The sequence below is a fragment of the Acanthochromis polyacanthus genome, chromosome 15, assembly GCF_021347895.1.
Source record: "Acanthochromis polyacanthus isolate Apoly-LR-REF ecotype Palm Island chromosome 15, KAUST_Apoly_ChrSc, whole genome shotgun sequence".
In the NCBI taxonomy this organism is placed as follows: Eukaryota; Metazoa; Chordata; class Actinopteri; family Pomacentridae; genus Acanthochromis; species Acanthochromis polyacanthus.
The window spans coordinates 38,137,387-38,153,217 of record NC_067127.1 but is presented as its reverse complement, the minus strand read 5'-3'; the positions used below and the strand labels follow the sequence as shown (position 1 = coordinate 38,153,217).

Below are 15,831 nucleotides of genomic sequence, written 5' to 3'. Positions count from 1 at the left end.
TATGGTCTTCATCGTGGATTTACACGGTACCTTCCCACCAGAACATGGAAAGAACGTTTATCAAACTAATAAGCTGCTGCTCATTAAAAGCATTTCTGTCGTGTTTTTACAATAAAATCTGACTTTCCTGTTTTACTTCTTCTGAATATTAATATTAAAATATTATTTTTAAAAACATAATTAAAAATAAGACAAATAAAACCTGGCCTAAATAAACAATGGAAATAAATATCAAAAAATTTGAAGGAACCTTAAAAAATGAAAGATTCTAAATAAATAAATACATAAATAAATAATAATAATTATCAGCATAATTATGATTACTACTAATAATAATAATATTAAAAATAATAATAACAATAATAACAGTAATAATAATGAGGACAGTTTAAATGTTCTCACAGTGTCTTAAAGGATTTCTTTCTCGAACCCTTCAGTGGGTTGAGCTGTAGGACATGCAGCGTCCAGCAGGTGGCGCTCGGGGTTCATCCTGTTTAACTTTGATCAGCTGATCTAAAAACCGAAACATGAAGTGAAGCTGAAGCAGAAAAAACACAGAAAACCCCAAAATAGGAAAACAAGCTCCTGGTGAACACCAGAGAAAGAAAAGATGAAGAACAAGTTTCAGTTTCCTGAACGATTCACCAGTTATTGATCAGTTATTGTTTCACTTTGTATTTTTGTATTTTCTGTTCTCTCTCTCTCTCTCTCTCTCTCTCTCTCTCTCTCTCTCTCTCTCTCTGTGTGTGTGTGTGTGTGTGTGTGTGTGTGTGTGTGTGTGTGTGTGTGTGTGTGTGTGTGTGTGTGTGTGTGTGTGTGTGAATGTAATTTTCGAGTTAAACTGGTTCTCAGGGACTTTCAGAATAAAATTCCTGCAAAAGTTGAACTGGTTTTACTTCCTTAAACAGATACTAAACAGCTGATCTTTACTTCCTCATCAGTGAGTTCAGGTTCCTCAGGTTCTTTGGTGTCTCCTTTAGTCCTCCTCATGGAGGAAACCAGAGTCCACTCATTTCTGCTCACATCTTCTCATTCTTTTCTGTTTTCTTCAGCTGCTCTTTGCTTGAGAGGTTGTGTTGCTCTGCCTTTCTCTGGAGAACACCTCAAAGGTTCTGATGGCTTCAGGACTCACACTGTCCAGGTCCTGGTTCCAGGACTAGGTTCTAACCCTAACCCCTGAACCAAGTCTGAAGCAGCTGATGTCTGTTTTTACAGCTGGATGGAGAAAGTAGTTCACTGTCTGTGGAGTCATTTTAGGAGCTCTGATTAGTGGTACTATGACTCCTTCTAGACCTCCTGATTAGTGGTACTATGACTCCTTCTAGACCTCCCGATAAGTGGTACTATGACTCCTTCTAGACCTCCTGATTAGTGGTACTATGACTCCTTCTAGACCTCCTGATTAGTGGGACTATGACTCCTTCTAGACCTCCCGATAAGTGGTACTATGACTCCTTCTAGACCTCCTGATTAGTGGTACTATGACTCCTTCTAGACCTCCCGATAAGTGGTACTATGACTCCTTCTAGACCTCCTGATTAGTGGTACTATGACTCCTTCTAGACCTCCTGATTAGTGGAACTATGACTCCTTCTAGACCTCCCGATAAGTGGTACTATGACTCCTTCTAGACCTCCTGATTAGTGGTACTATGACTCCTTCTAGACCTCCTGATTAGTGCTACTATGACTCCTTCTAGACCTCCCGATAAGTGGTACTATGACTCCTTCTAGACCTCCCGATCAGTGGAACTATGACTCCTTCTAGACCTCCCGATCAGTAAAACTATGACTCCTTCTAGACCTCCCGATCAGTAAAACTATGACTCCTTCTAGACCTCCCGATCAGTGGAACTATGACTCCTTCTAGACCTCCCAATAAGTGGTACTATGACTCCTTCTAGACCTCCTGATTAGTGGTACTATGACTCCTTCTAGACCTCCCGATAAGTGGTACTATGACTCCTTCTAGACCTCCTGATTAGTGGTACTATGACTCCTTCTAGACCTCCCGATAAGTGGTACTATGACTCCTTCTAGACCTCCTGATTAGTGGGACTATGACTCCTTCTAGACCTCCCGATAAGTGGTACTATGACTCCTTCTAGACCTCCTGATTAGTGGTACTATGACTCCTTCTAGACCTCCCGATAAGTGGTACTATGACTCCTTCTAGACCTCCTGATTAGTGGGACTATGACTCCTTCTAGACCTCCTGATTAGTGGTACTATGACTCCTTCTAGACCTCCCGATAAGTGGTACTATGACTCCTTCTAGACCTCCCGATCAGTGGAACTATGACTCCTTCTAGACCTCCCGATCAGTAAAACTATGACTCCTTCTAGACCTCCCGATCAGTAAAACTATGACTCCTTCTAGACCTCCCGATCAGTGGAACTATGACTCCTTCTAGACCTCCCAATAAGTGGTACTATGACTCCTTCTAGACCTCCTGATTAGTGGTACTATGACTCCTTCTAGACCTCCCGATAAGTGGTACTATGACTCCTTCTAGACCTCCTGATTAGTGGTACTATGACTCCTTCTAGACCTCCCGATAAGTGGTACTATGACTCCTTCTAGACCTCCTGATTAGTGGGACTATGACTCCTTCTAGACCTCCCGATAAGTGGTACTATGACTCCTTCTAGACCTCCTGATTAGTGGTACTATGACTCCTTCTAGACCTCCCGATAAGTGGTACTATGACTCCTTCTAGACCTCCTGATTAGTGGGACTATGACTCCTTCTAGACCTCCTGATTAGTGGTACTATGACTCCTTCTAGACCTCCCGATAAGTGGTACTATGACTCCTTCTTGACCTCCCGATCAGTAAAACTATGACTCCTTCTAGACCTCCCGATCAGTGGAACTATGGCTGTGTCCGAAATGGCATGCTAACGTACTACTCATACTAAATGTGACGTCAAAATAAGTATGTAGTGCGTTCACATTAGATAGTATGAAAAGACTGAGTACGTGAGAAATACCCGGATGTATACTATATCCGGAAAATTTTTAAGTATGCGCAGTGACCACACTAGTCATACTCAACCGCCCCATAATGCTTTGCGAGCTACCCAGGTACTCTTGACCGAAATGGAAGCCTCCACGGGATCTCTGGCCGGACCGGGGCGATATAAATGTAAGTGTGTTTTTATTTTATTTTATGTGGTTAAGTAGTCATCCTAATCACCCCACAGATTTGAGAAATAGGCGTTTTCTGACCAACGTTTTAAATTTGTCAGACGCCTCACAACGTGCTACTGAATGCTAGCAGCTAGTTGCAGCAGCTCACTTTGCATACAGAACAAGTAGCAGCTACCTCCAGTAGCCTGCAGCTACAATTGAAACGATTCGCACAATCTGGCTAATAACTGCATGAGGAGTGCCGGCTTGAAATTGCCACATTAATTATGCGACTGTTTGCTCGTCCTGATCTCACGAAGTTCCCTCAACTGTTGTCCTCGTAAAAGCTGTTTATATTATGGTCAGTTGCCAAGCACATGGACAGCATCTGCAAAGAACTCTTAAATATTATGTGTGGGTGGCTTTACCACTCAAGCGGACGGTTATGATGATCAAATAGAAGCAATTTCTTATACCACCTAACAATGCAGCTAATGCTTATAATGTTGGACACGACTGTTATTTTTCTCAGGGACAGATCGCCTCATTAAGTGGCGCGCTGAAAACGAGGAGATGTTTACAGGGCGTCGTAACGCAGCTCAAAAAGGTTTCCAGTAAGTACTAAACTCGTGTCATACATTGTGTGCATGTGTTTTTTCCCCCCACTCTGTTGTAAAATAATTCACAGATCATTGAGATAAGGCTTTTGGACAGTGTAAGGTCACAATCTTCTCTTCAGAGATAGTTGACTTTACTCATTAATAAATGCAAAGAATTTATTGTAACAAAGTCTGTTTTCCTATTTCAATCCTGTCATGTGTAGAATGTTCATCAAGGACCACAACCTTGAGGGAAAGGTGGAGGCAGGGTTGGAAAAAAAAAGGGAAAATTTAAAACAAAAATACAAGGTTAGTTAAAAACACTTGGCCATAGTCATTCAGTTATCCACAGTACATCCTCTATGATCATTAACAAATAACCTCTGTGCTGTGTGGTAGGAACTGAAGGCACCGAGGACAGAAGGAGGAGAGACAACTGCTGCCTCATGGAAATGGTATCAGGCCATGGATGAGGTGATGGGGCAAAGGCCCAGTATAGCCCCACCAGTCCTCATCACCTCAGCCATGGCAGAACCTGTGGCAGCAGCTGTCTCTGCTCTGGAAGGCGACACAAGGAAGAGACGGAGAGAGGCTGATATGCTGGAGTTTATGAGGGACATGGAGGAGAGAGAGGAGGAAAGAGAAAGGAGAGCAGAGCAGAGAGAGAACAGAAGACGAGCAGAAGAGAGAGAAGAGAGAGAGAGTGGAGAGAATGGATGGAGGAGAGGAGAGAGAGACAGAAAGCAGAGCAAGGGAGGAACGTTTGTTGGGGATTTTAGAATCGTTTTAAAGAAATAATGTGTTGTTCATTTATAGTTCATTTTTGTAGTTCATGTTCTTTTGGTTGTTTATTTAAAAAAAATGTTTCTCAAATCTTATGTTTGGTTCATTTTTTTAAATATTATATACAGCGTCTCAATGTAGGTAAAGTTTCCAATTATGAGTTTACAGTTACGATTACACATGAGCAAAAAAAAGAAAACATGTAGAAATAAGCAAACTATTTACAAAGAATGTGAGAAATTTAGAATGTGAGAAAACTATTTACATGTGTTGAACAGAGTTGTGTTTAAATATATTAACAATAATCATGTTCTTGCAGTTCATAGGGGGGGTGTTGTGGGGCAGACACTGCAGCAGCAAGACGGTTTCTGAGACCATCAGCAGATTGCTGGACTGGCACAGGAACCTCAAAGTCCACTCCATCATCATTATCTTCCTCCACAACCTCTGGCTCTAAAATGTCTCCATTTCTGATGCAGAGGTTGTGGAGGAAAACGCAGGCAACGATGACCTCCGGCACGAAGTCCACCTTCACCTCCAGGGCCTTCAGAAAAATGGACCGCCACCTGGTCTTCAGGACACCAAAAGCCCTCTCCACCACACATCTGGCCCTGGACAGCCTGGCATTAAACCTGCCCTCCACAGCATTCCGGACAGGCTCACGGAATGGTGTGAGCAGCTCTATTGGCTGAGCCAGGCATGGGTACCCACCGTCACCAATAAGATGCCAGCCTGGGGGCGGGTACAGCTGGTGAAGATAAAAGGGGCTGCTTCTCAGGACCCGGGCATCATGGACACTACCGGGAAAGCCCACAACAATGTCCAAAAAGCTGCCTTTGTGGTCACAAATGGCCTGGAACTGAACAGAGTGGAAGAGTTTCCGATTAAAGTAATCACCAGGAAACCTTCCAGGTGGCACAATGCGGACGTGGCACCCATCAATACTTCCTGCCACCCTCCTGAATGCTGGGGAACCTGCCAGCTGGGCAAAGCCAGCCCCAATTTCTTCCAGCTCATCATTGTTGGGGAAGCACACGGCCCGACGAAAAATTCACTGGATGGCTAGCTGGTCTTGTGGACCATGTCGTGGCATGTGCTCCGGGGAAAGCCAAAGGCCTCTGACACAAGCCGGTAGGATGTGGTGCTCGCCAACCAACAGACAAAAACAAGAACTTCGAGCGCCTCCCCCATCCATGGTCAGTGTTACCCAGGATTTTTATCAGGTTGTCCAGGGTTGGTCTGGATAACCTAAAGTCCTTCCTGAGGTCGCCTCCCTCAAAGTAAAGAGACAGCAGGGGAACATGGAGGTTTACTCTGCTGTATGGACCTCTGACACCAACCTGTAATATAGAAAACATGCCATCAAAAATGAGTTGTTTTTAATTATTTATTAAACTGTTTATTGGTATTTGTGTTTTTTAAAACTATTGGTATTTGTGTATGTTTTTAACTACTTGTTTTGAATGATAATATTTAAAGTATTTATTACATTTATATGAAATGATTCTTAAATTATTAAACTTTGCTATAAAATTAAAAAGTGGTTATGTGGCATAGCTATGGCATCATAGAAAATATGAATTGTGAATGAGAAAACTTAACAAAAATGGACTTACCTGAGCAGGGAAACCAAACTGTAAGTACAAATTAATCAAACGCCGGAGGTGACGGATGGCTTGTCTTCTGTGTCTGCGGACAGTCAACATTGTTTTGCTGTGAAAATTATTTTGTTGAAACTATTTAATATTATCAACCGTAAAAATCGACCTGAAGCCGGCATTCAGGTAAGTGTCAAGCCGAGATATTAGCCTGCTGTACTTCCGGTTTTTGTCGTCGGAGGTTTGAAATGCATTATGGGAAACGTAGTAGTATACTACAGTGTGAACGGTCGACATTCTAATCATACTTATAGTACGTAGTATACAGTATATACTCATTGAGAATGTAGTATGTAGTATGTTAGTATGCCATTTCGGACACAGCGAATGACTCCTTCTAGACCTCCTGATTCGTGGAACTATGACTCCTATTAGATTCAACCAATGTATTTTAAATGTAATCTCATCTTCTGTTGTTTTATTGACTCAAACTCAGAAATAAGGTCACAATCACAGTGATGTCAGAATATTTTATTACTGTAGAAAATCACAGCAGGAAAATGATGACATCACAGCTCTACATATCAAAGCCACTCCCCTCCCTTGCAGCGCTTCAATAAAAAGCACCAATCACTGCAGACCACAGTGTCATGTGACTGGCCTGCAGGCTGCCTACACACAAGGACTTCTGGGAAATGAAGTTCCTTCTCAAAGTCAGATACATGTTTTCAGGACTCCACTGAAAACACGTATCGGCTGTGGAAGAGAAACCTCGCAATAGAAAGCGAAAAACAAAGATTTGCTCATAAAATCACATCATTAAAATAAAGTTTATTATCTGATACATGTGGCCCCGCCCACTTACATTGAACCACCCATATATAGCATGCTATATAGCCCCACCCCCAGCACTCAGACTCCACCCACACGTCCATCACTCAGGCCTCAGACACTGAAACCTCCTACATCAGTTATTTCCCAACAGGTGAAACTGAGTATTGATTAGATTATTGATTAAGTTTTAGTGGAAACACTCAGAGATCCAGAGCTGTCAACTTCCATCACCATCTTCATCACAGAGACACCCAGAACACCTGGAGCTGTCCTACTGATGTCATGGCAGCGATGATGTCACAATCTGTGTGTGGTGTGGTGTGGTGTGTGTGTGGTGTGGTGTGGTGTGGTGTGGTGTGGTGTGTGTGTGTGTGTGTGTGTGTGTGTGTGTGTGAGATCAGCGGTAAAGTGACTCAGCGTTCATCTTCTCCATCACATCTGGAACACAAAGACGGGTTGAGATCAGCTGAGGCTCAGGTGTGGATCACAGCAGGTAACGTTCAGGCAACATTCAGGTAACTCACCTGGACAGGAGCTCTGTGCAGCCATTTGTCTTTGTCTCCACCCACCTTCATGCAGGAGAACAGGTCGCACATCATGGGCAGCACCAGGCGCTCCTACAGACACACACAGATGATCAGCTGCAGATCTAATCTGAACACTGTGACCATGATCCTGGTCACCATGGTTACCTGAGCCTGGCTCCTCTTCCTCAGCAGCCATTTGTCCTCCTCCTCCACAGCAGGTAGCGGGTTCTTCACCGGGAGAACCCAGAGATCTGGATCCAGGGGCTGCTGGAACATGGAGGACGAAGGCTTCCTGACGGCGTCCTCAGGCGACACCCAGCCGGAAAGGGAGGAGCTGAGAGGAGCCTTGCAGGTGGAGGTGGGGTGAAGCCACGCCTCCAGGATGCCCTGCACCTGAGGAGAAACCAACATTACCTACAGGCCTTCATCACCTGCACCATGAGCTCTGACTCTCACTGGTTCTTACCTTCTGCTCCTGCTCTCTGTGGCACGGGCTGGGCGGGGCGTTCTTGACTGTGGGCGGGTCGTTCTTGGCCACAGGGACTCCGTTCTTGTCACGGCCGTCTTGCTGCAGCAGCCAGCGGCTCAGCGCCTCCCGGCCACAGTTCTCGTCGCAGACACACTCGGAGTAGGCGGAGCACGTCTCATTGGCCCTGCAGGTCTGCTGCAGTGGCGCCGCCTGCTGCAGCCACGCCTCCAGGGTCGGTGCTGGCGCTGGGGAGTCGGGCATTGGAGAGGCGGGCTGGGTCTTCAGGCACTTCAGTTGGCCGAGGTTCTCGATCTCCAGGGCGCGGTTGGTCTGGCAGCAGGAGGTGCAGTCTGGCCGGCTGCCCTCCAACAGCCACTCGCTGGATGACCAGTCATCCTCAAACGGCTTCAGCACCCGGCGCCAGCGCTCAGCATCAGACACAGTCTCCATGGCAGCGGTGGGCGGGGTGATGAGCCAGTCGCTCAGCTCCCCGTCCTCCTCCTCAGAGGTGGTGAACTCTGATTCGTCAATCTTCTCGATGGAGAAGGCGGAGCTGCAGGTGCTAGTGGTCCGCCCTCGCACAGCTGGCGTCTCCTGCAGAAGCCACGCCTCCAGGTCTCTCAGCTGTCCCCACGCTGACAGGAAGTCCACCGACAGGAGGGCGGGACAGGAAGTCTGACACGGAGAGAGAACGTCAGCATGAACACCATCATCATCATCCCCATCATCCCCACGGGAGCTCTGCCTCACCTTGTTCTCCTGCTGCAGCAGCCAATCCTCCGGGTTCTTGCTGGACTGGTAGCCAATAGGAGCGCAGCTGTTTACTGGGCGGGGCCCCAGCAGCCAGTCGCCCAGACCTCCACCCTCCATCGTCTGCAGAGACAGACTCAGTGAGATCCAGCAAACCCACCAACAAGACCTCCACCCTAAACCTACCCACCAACGGGACCTCCACCCCAAACCTACCCACCAACGGGACCTCCACCCCAAACCTACCCACCAACGGGACCTCCACCCCAAACCTACCCACCAACGGGACCTCCACCCCAAACCTACCCACCAACGGGACCTCCACCCCAAACCTACCCACCAACGGGACCTCCACCCTAAACCTACCCACCAACGGGACCTCCACCCTAAACCTACCCACCAACAGGTCCTCAGACACACACCCAGGTCATGATTAGCATGTCAGAAGGCTAGTATGAGAGTAGCTTGACTTCAACATAAAGCTAGCATGTTGTTGCAGCATGACGTTAGCTTTCCACTAGCACCATGTTAACCACGCGTGACCACTACATTAGCATGATGTTGAGAAGATACTAACAAGGTATTAGTATGGTGTTAGTACAACATTTACATGATCTTAGCATGATGAATACATGACAGGGCCATGGTATTAGTATGTTGTCAGCATGAAGTCAGCACTCGAACTTCTTTCCTTTATTTTGTGGCATTTAGAGCTCACCTGCTTCTGGGCTGTGATTGGACAGTGCTGCACCTGGGCTCTGTGGTGGGTGGGGCTTTGAAAGGACACGCCCTCCAGCTGCAAACAGAAAACACCAGGTCAGAATGAGCACACCTGGCAGAGCGGCCTGCAGAGACCACACGGTGGCACCGTTACCTGAGACGTGATGCTCCCGAAAGAGGTGATGGCCTGTCGCAGGGAGCGGGCGTCGGCATGGAAACGCATCTCAGGCGTTTCCTCTGGTGTGAGGCTCAGAGAGGACAACCTGTCACAATAAAAGGCTGATTGTGAGACTGTCATAATAAAAGGCTGGCTGTGAGACTGTCAAAATAAATGCACAGCCTTGTGGTGTTCAGTTAAAGCTAAACACCACAAGGTGTGTTTTACTGACTGACGTGTCTGAACAGACAGAGAACACGTGAAGGTGTGAACATGTGTGCCAGCAGACAGGTGAGCTGCTGCAGGTGTTTCCTTACTTCTCCATGCAGCTGGTCAGCTGGTTGTTCAGGTCGTTGCTGCTGTTGGAATTCTGGAGATGATGGGCGATCACATCGAACTGACCTCTGAGCTGCAGCACGGAGCAGAAACAGGCGGTAAACAGGAAGTAAACAGGCAGTAAACAGGAAGTAAACCGGCGGTAAAAAGGAGGTAAACAGGAGGTAAAAAGATGGTAAACTAACTCTGTAACTGAGGATGATTTATGAGCTGACTGACTAAGCTGCTGCTGGGTTCACTCAGTGACCAGTAGAACAGTATAAACCCAGTAGAACCAGTAAGACAGTTACCTGGTACAGCTGGTGCAGTTGCTGCTGCAGAGTTTCAGTGTTGACCTGCTCCAGCAGCTCAATCTGACCCAGCAGCCAAACCTCCCTGCAGCGCAGCGCCTCCTGCTGGCGGCTCACACAGCTCTGCAGCTCCAGACGCACCTGAGACACAGGGAGGAGACAGGTGAGGTTAGAGTCCTCAGAGACACTACAGGTGAGCCAGGTGCTGCAGTAAACACTGAGAACAAGAAGTGACTTCATTTAAAACCAAATGTTTGTGATCGAGTTCACAGAAAGTTAACGTGTAGAATAACATGGACAGACAAAATGGAATCTAAGACACGTCTGACTGAATGAGGTCAAATAAAACTGAAGAATCTTCAACTGAACTAAAGATTCAAGATGATTGAAACACCACAGCTCAAAGGACATTTAACTCACCTGTCCTCTGTCCCACACCTGTCCTCTGTCTGAGCTCGTCTCCGTCCTCTCCTCCTTTATAGTCTCTCTGCTGCTGACTCAGGACTTCCTGTCACGTTTATTCTTAGACACACACTGTGGTTACCGTGGTAACCGCAGATGAACAAAGGTAGGGTTCTGGGTGTTCTGCGGTTTATCAGAACCCAGTGAGTCAGCAGTGAGGAGGTCTCTGATTGGCTGGACAGACAGGCGTGGGATCAGAGCAGCTTCAGGTGTTTCTGCAGGTATTTAGAGATGAACTCATGATTCACTGTTTCTGTCCTGTCAGCTGGAACACCTGGACAGCACTGCTCACCTGAGACTCACCTGAGAACTGACTGCCTGCCTGTGGTTCAGTACCATCAGAACCACATCTGACTCAGTTCTACTTCAGTCTGGACTCAGAGACCTGCTATCATTAAAACTGAAGACCTGGAACCCTCACCAGACCGGAGGTTCTACCAGATAGAACCAACACTGAACATGCTTTCATTATTCTGTCATTTTGGGTTCTTCTGACAGAAGAATATCTCTGAGTTCTCTGTCCTTCATTATGTTCTGGTTCCAGAGCTGCAGGACTGTAGAAAGAACCCCAGTGAGCCAAACTGGACCCGTTGGTTCCAGCTGGTTCTGAAGGTTCTGTAGGAGGACCCTCACCTCTCTGCCGTTGTCTCTCAGCTGCTGCTCCGCCTTCATCACGCTGCTGATGGCGTCCTCCAGCTGGTCCTGGGCCTGCTGACATGTCTTCAGACCGCTCAGCGCCGCCGGCATCCTGCAGACAGGAAGTAGAGGATCCAACATGATACAACTTCCTGTTCTGGGTCCACTGCTTCCATCAGAGTTTCAGTAGAGCACTGATCACAGCATAACCATGGAAACACTGCATCACTCCGCCCTCTGCTACAGCACTAACAAAGCTGTTCACACTGACTCAGCTGTCTGTGGACGTGGCAGCATTGTGCTCTGTGATTGGTCAGAGAGCCGGGGGGTCACCACTGTCCACTGGGATTAAACCAGTCACACCAGTAAGCTGCCGCAACCACCCACTAATCCCACTACAGAACACAAGAGAACACAGGACCGCAGACACAGTACTTAGCAGTACGGTAAAGTATTTCTGAACAGAGTACTCAGATCATGTGGGGGGCGTGGCCTCAGGGCGTGGTGCTGCTCCAGTATCAGCTGTAAGCAGACATCTATCAGCTGATAGCAACGACAGCAAAACAACCTCCAGCTGAGTCCTCCAGTTTAACTGGACCTACCCCAGTTTAACCCTCCTTTAACCTGGTAGGGGACAGTATTCTGCTGTTTTAAACTGGTTCACGCGTTTCTGGTGAATCGTCCGTTTGTCTCAAACATCAGAAACGTTAAGAGGACCAGAGTTACTGTATTATATTTATAATGTAAAGTTATTGTATTGTATTATAATTTTATAAAAGCTATTCTATTTTCCATTTATAAAATAAAGTTATTGTATTGTATTATATTTATAAAAGTTATTCTATCTTATATTTATAATTTATTACATTTATAAGATATTGTATTGTATCATTATATTTATAAAAGTTATTGTATCAAGGTTCCTCCAGAGATCTTCAGTTACTGTCAGTGGAAACAAACCAGAAAATACTCATCAAAGATGCTGGAATCACTGATTTTGTCTGTTTTTATGAAGAAAATACAGAAAGACACGAGTGAATTATCAGTAGTTGATGATGTAATGATAATGAACACCTGACCGATCCCGTTCTACACCTATAAAACAGAGAATTATTCTATAATAAACCAGCAGAACATGAAAAGTATAAAACAGGAAAAATACACAACATGTACGGAGGACAGACTCGATTAGATCCTGAAAACGTCAACAGAACGTTTCTGGGTTTAACCCTCGTGTCGTCCTGAGGGTCAGATTGACCCAGTTTAAAGTTTGAAAATGTGGAAGAAATATTTTCACAGTGAAGCTTCTGATGTCCACATTTTCAACATTCTGGGGAACTTTTTGAACATTTTCTTGGGTGGAAAAAAGAAATATTAAAACAAACTTAAACATTAACAAAAATCAACCAAAATCCAGCAAATTTCACTGGATTTTGGTTGATTTTTATGTGAATGTTCTTCAAGAAAATACTTATATATGCATACGATCACTTTAGATATTTTTAGGATTTTTTGGAAGGATTTTTACTCATTTTAAAAAAGGTAGTGTCTACAGATACGGACCCGTACCCGTAGCCTGTGGCCTACGGATACGGCACTTTCCCTTACTATAAATATTAATTAGACGTACATGAATATTAATGAGTCGACTGATGAACGCGCTTTGTGATTGGCTGGTAATCCGACGTACATAAATATTAATGAGCCGGTTTGGTAATCCGAGTGATGAAGGCGCTTCCGTGATTCGAGGTGAATCTGCGTGCTGAGCCTGTCATGTCAGTCATCTGCTGTTCTCTTTTCTATCATGCATAATGTCTTATAAATATCATTATCTGACTTTTTCACGGACAGCGATTTGGGGGTTGAAATCAGCACTACTATTAAAAATAGCAAAACTTTTTATTCACGTGACCCTGTTCTAATAAAGCACAAACAGCAAACAAAAGAAATGGCGGAACTAACAGCCAGCAAACTACAAGTATTTTTTTACCTTCAAAAGCAGCGACAGACTATTACATAATAACAACCTAAACAAAACCCTGACGTATTTTCTACGTCTGTCAACACAGACACTGCACGTCAGTCACTTTAATGTTAGCGGACTCTGTTGAATGGCTAAGTTACATCACCACAAACAAATCTCACAATATCACAGTAAATCGAGTTTGTGGGTTTTTTTAATTCATGCCGAATTAAAGAGCTGCTCCTCACCATTCACGAGTGTTTGTTTCATATTCGACATCCTTAACTTTATCTTGTAAATTAGCGTCCGAAATTAAATGGGAACATTTGCAATGGAGTTCGTCAGCCGCTTCCACCACTGAACGCGGTAAACTAATTAATAGGAACTGGACTTCAAACAATTTAGACACGGCGTCTAAAAGCGTAAAAACTGCAATGTCTAAAGTGTGAGAGGAGACGGTGTATTTTTGGTTAAATTACACAATGTTCGCCGTCAAAGTCATTCATATAAACTGCCTGTAATGTGCAGCAAATAGTTAACCGGCGCCAGCTCTTCAGTGACCTTAACGGGTCCGTACCTCTAGTACAGATGCTACAGGTACGGGTCCGTACCCGTAGCATCAACCTTTAAAAATATATTTACCATAATTTCTTGCTGAATTTGGGGGATTTTTTTAAAATAAAATTTATAAGGAATTATTGGAATTTTCTTCCCGAAGGTTTTTCAAATTTTCAGAAGTTTGGGGAATTGTTTTTGCTGAGTTTTGGGGAATTTTTTCAGACAAGGAAACAATATTTTTTGCTGCCTGTAAATGAGCTCAACAGTAGGGTTAAAGATCAATGTTCATAACTAATCCGGGTTATCCGTGTTTATTTCACTAACTAAACCGGGTTATCTGTGTTTATTTCACTAACTAACCCGGGTTCTCTGGGTTTCCTGGCTCAGTGGAATGAGGAAGCTCCGCTCCGACCGGCCGCCATCACCGCCTGCCAGGCTGCACGTCAGCAGCGCCCCGGGTGGAGGCAGGGGGAGACTGGGCGGAAAAACCCGGAGCTTCTGGAGGTCTGATGGTAAACAGAGCAGAGACTATCGGAACCTGAACAGCTGACATATCTGCAGGTCTGATGGTAAACAGAGAAGAGTCCATCCGAACTCGAACAGCTGATATCTCTGCTACACATTAACCCGATCAACGTGACTCAACCAGACTCCGTGCAGAAACTGTGTGTGTTCACTGTATGCGGTTTGTCCCCCAGTGTGCTGAGCTATCACAACAACTCCTGACTTTCCCCGCAGGCCAAAGGTCTGCTGCTGAGGTCGGCATGCACATTATTGACCTGCCGTCTGGTATTTGGGTGAATGTATGGGGGTAAGCCAGCTCTCATTGCGGGCCTCGGCTGGGTTCGGATTTACCCAGGAGGCCTGAGGACGGCAGATAAAAACAAACAATAGCTGGAGTCCTGTTAAAAGAGACTTTAAGAGGAAGCCGGATCTCAGAGTGGATCATTGAAGTATAGAAAATAAAAATAAGAATGATTTTTTTTTTAGTTAAATCTCACCAAAAAGTCGAAACTGGTAAAATTGAGAGTTTTATGGAGGGAGTTTGGTTTTAAAGACGCTTACGACACAAATAGAAGCTAATCGCGTTCAGATTGGTAGAAAACTTTATAACTCTGTGAGGAAACGAAGATTAATTCAGTTATAACTACATCAGTTCAACATTTCATCTTATTTTGGCATATTTTTAACATTTCTGAGAAGCTGGAGGTCACAGGCTAGTAGCTCAATTATCGATTCCAGACATCGACACCAACATTACCGGAATCTGGAAACACGACCGAAGCCTTAAAAGCTTCAAATTAAAACAAACAACAAGTTTTCATGAAGGAGAAAACAGTTTGGAGGCGACCAGTTAACAGCTAATTGGCTAACAGCGAGGCCGTAACAGCAGGTCAGTGCAGCTAACAGTTAGCTACGTTAGCCGCCAGTACCGGGCCAGAGGAGCTGCTCTCGGGCCGCAGCTGCCTCAACTCACCGGGAAACTTTGCAGTGGAGTTTCGGTTTCGATGCCATAAATGATCCGAGTTGGTTCGGTGACTCTTCAGTCGGTGAAAGCTCGCCGGTAAATGTTTCCACGAGCCGCTGATACCGAGTCAAAAGATCACGTAAAGAAAAAAAAAGCAACAACCGGGGGCAGGGAAATGTCGCGAGAAATGAAGACAGGATCTCGTTCGGATAAGACAGCGCGAGGCGGCCCCTGCTGGACAGTACAGGAACTGCAGCCTATCAATATTAAATACAGATAATAAACATTAAAGTATAATAACACTAAATGCAGCTAGTAAACATTAAAGTACAATAACACTAAATACTGAAAATAAACATGAAAGAACAATAACATTAAATACTGATAATAAATATAAACACTGAATAAAATAACACAAACAGGAAAAGAGAGAGATTGTTGTTGCTCAGAGGTAATCCTAGGGTTTGTTGGGTTTTTGAGTATAATTCTGTAGAAATTAATTTTAGCTCTTTATTAATCTGCATAATTATTGACTATATAGGGTAAAATTC

At 45.0% G+C, this 15,831-nt stretch overlaps 1 protein-coding gene and 1 long non-coding RNA gene across 2 annotated transcripts; both read right to left on the bottom strand.

Annotated features, from left to right (window-relative positions):
* Positions 1 to 1,435: 1,435 nt before the first annotated feature.
* On the bottom strand, positions 1,436 to 2,831 carry LOC127537583 (uncharacterized). The gene is made up of 3 exons (XR_007947307.1): positions 2,722 to 2,831; positions 2,586 to 2,619; positions 1,436 to 2,211 (listed from the first exon to the last, which is right to left on the bottom strand). It is a non-coding gene; the product is annotated as an uncharacterized LOC127537583 (long non-coding RNA).
* Positions 2,832 to 6,626: 3,795 nt separating this feature from the next.
* Positions 6,627 to 15,459, bottom strand: ncoa4 (nuclear receptor coactivator 4). Its single transcript, XM_022216874.2, has 11 exons — positions 15,290 to 15,459; positions 11,289 to 11,403; positions 10,194 to 10,334; positions 9,885 to 9,976; positions 9,565 to 9,673; positions 9,409 to 9,486; positions 8,691 to 8,813; positions 7,938 to 8,615; positions 7,637 to 7,864; positions 7,469 to 7,561; positions 6,627 to 7,382 (listed from the first exon to the last, which is right to left on the bottom strand). The coding sequence occupies exons 1-11, from the start codon at positions 15,325 to 15,327 to the stop codon at positions 7,377 to 7,379; spliced, it is 1,701 nt and encodes a 566-aa protein (XP_022072566.2). The 5' UTR covers positions 15,328 to 15,459; the 3' UTR covers positions 6,627 to 7,376.
* Positions 15,460 to 15,831: the final 372 nt, after the last annotated feature.

What these genes read in the sequence shown, in the direction of transcription:
- ncoa4 (XM_022216874.2), bottom strand. Translation starts at nt 15,327, where the DNA reads ATGGCATCGAAACCGAAACTCCACTGCAAAGTTTCCCG. An exon ending in CTCCACTGCAAAGTTTCCCG is followed by an intron (nt 11,404 to 15,289) that starts GTGAGTTGAGGC and finishes TCCTGTCTGCAG; the next exon opens with GATGCCGGCGGCGCTGAGCG. An exon ending in CTGACCAGCTGCATGGAGAA is followed by an intron (nt 9,674 to 9,884) that starts GTAAGGAAACAC and finishes TTATTGTGACAG; the next exon opens with GTTGTCCTCTCTGAGCCTCA.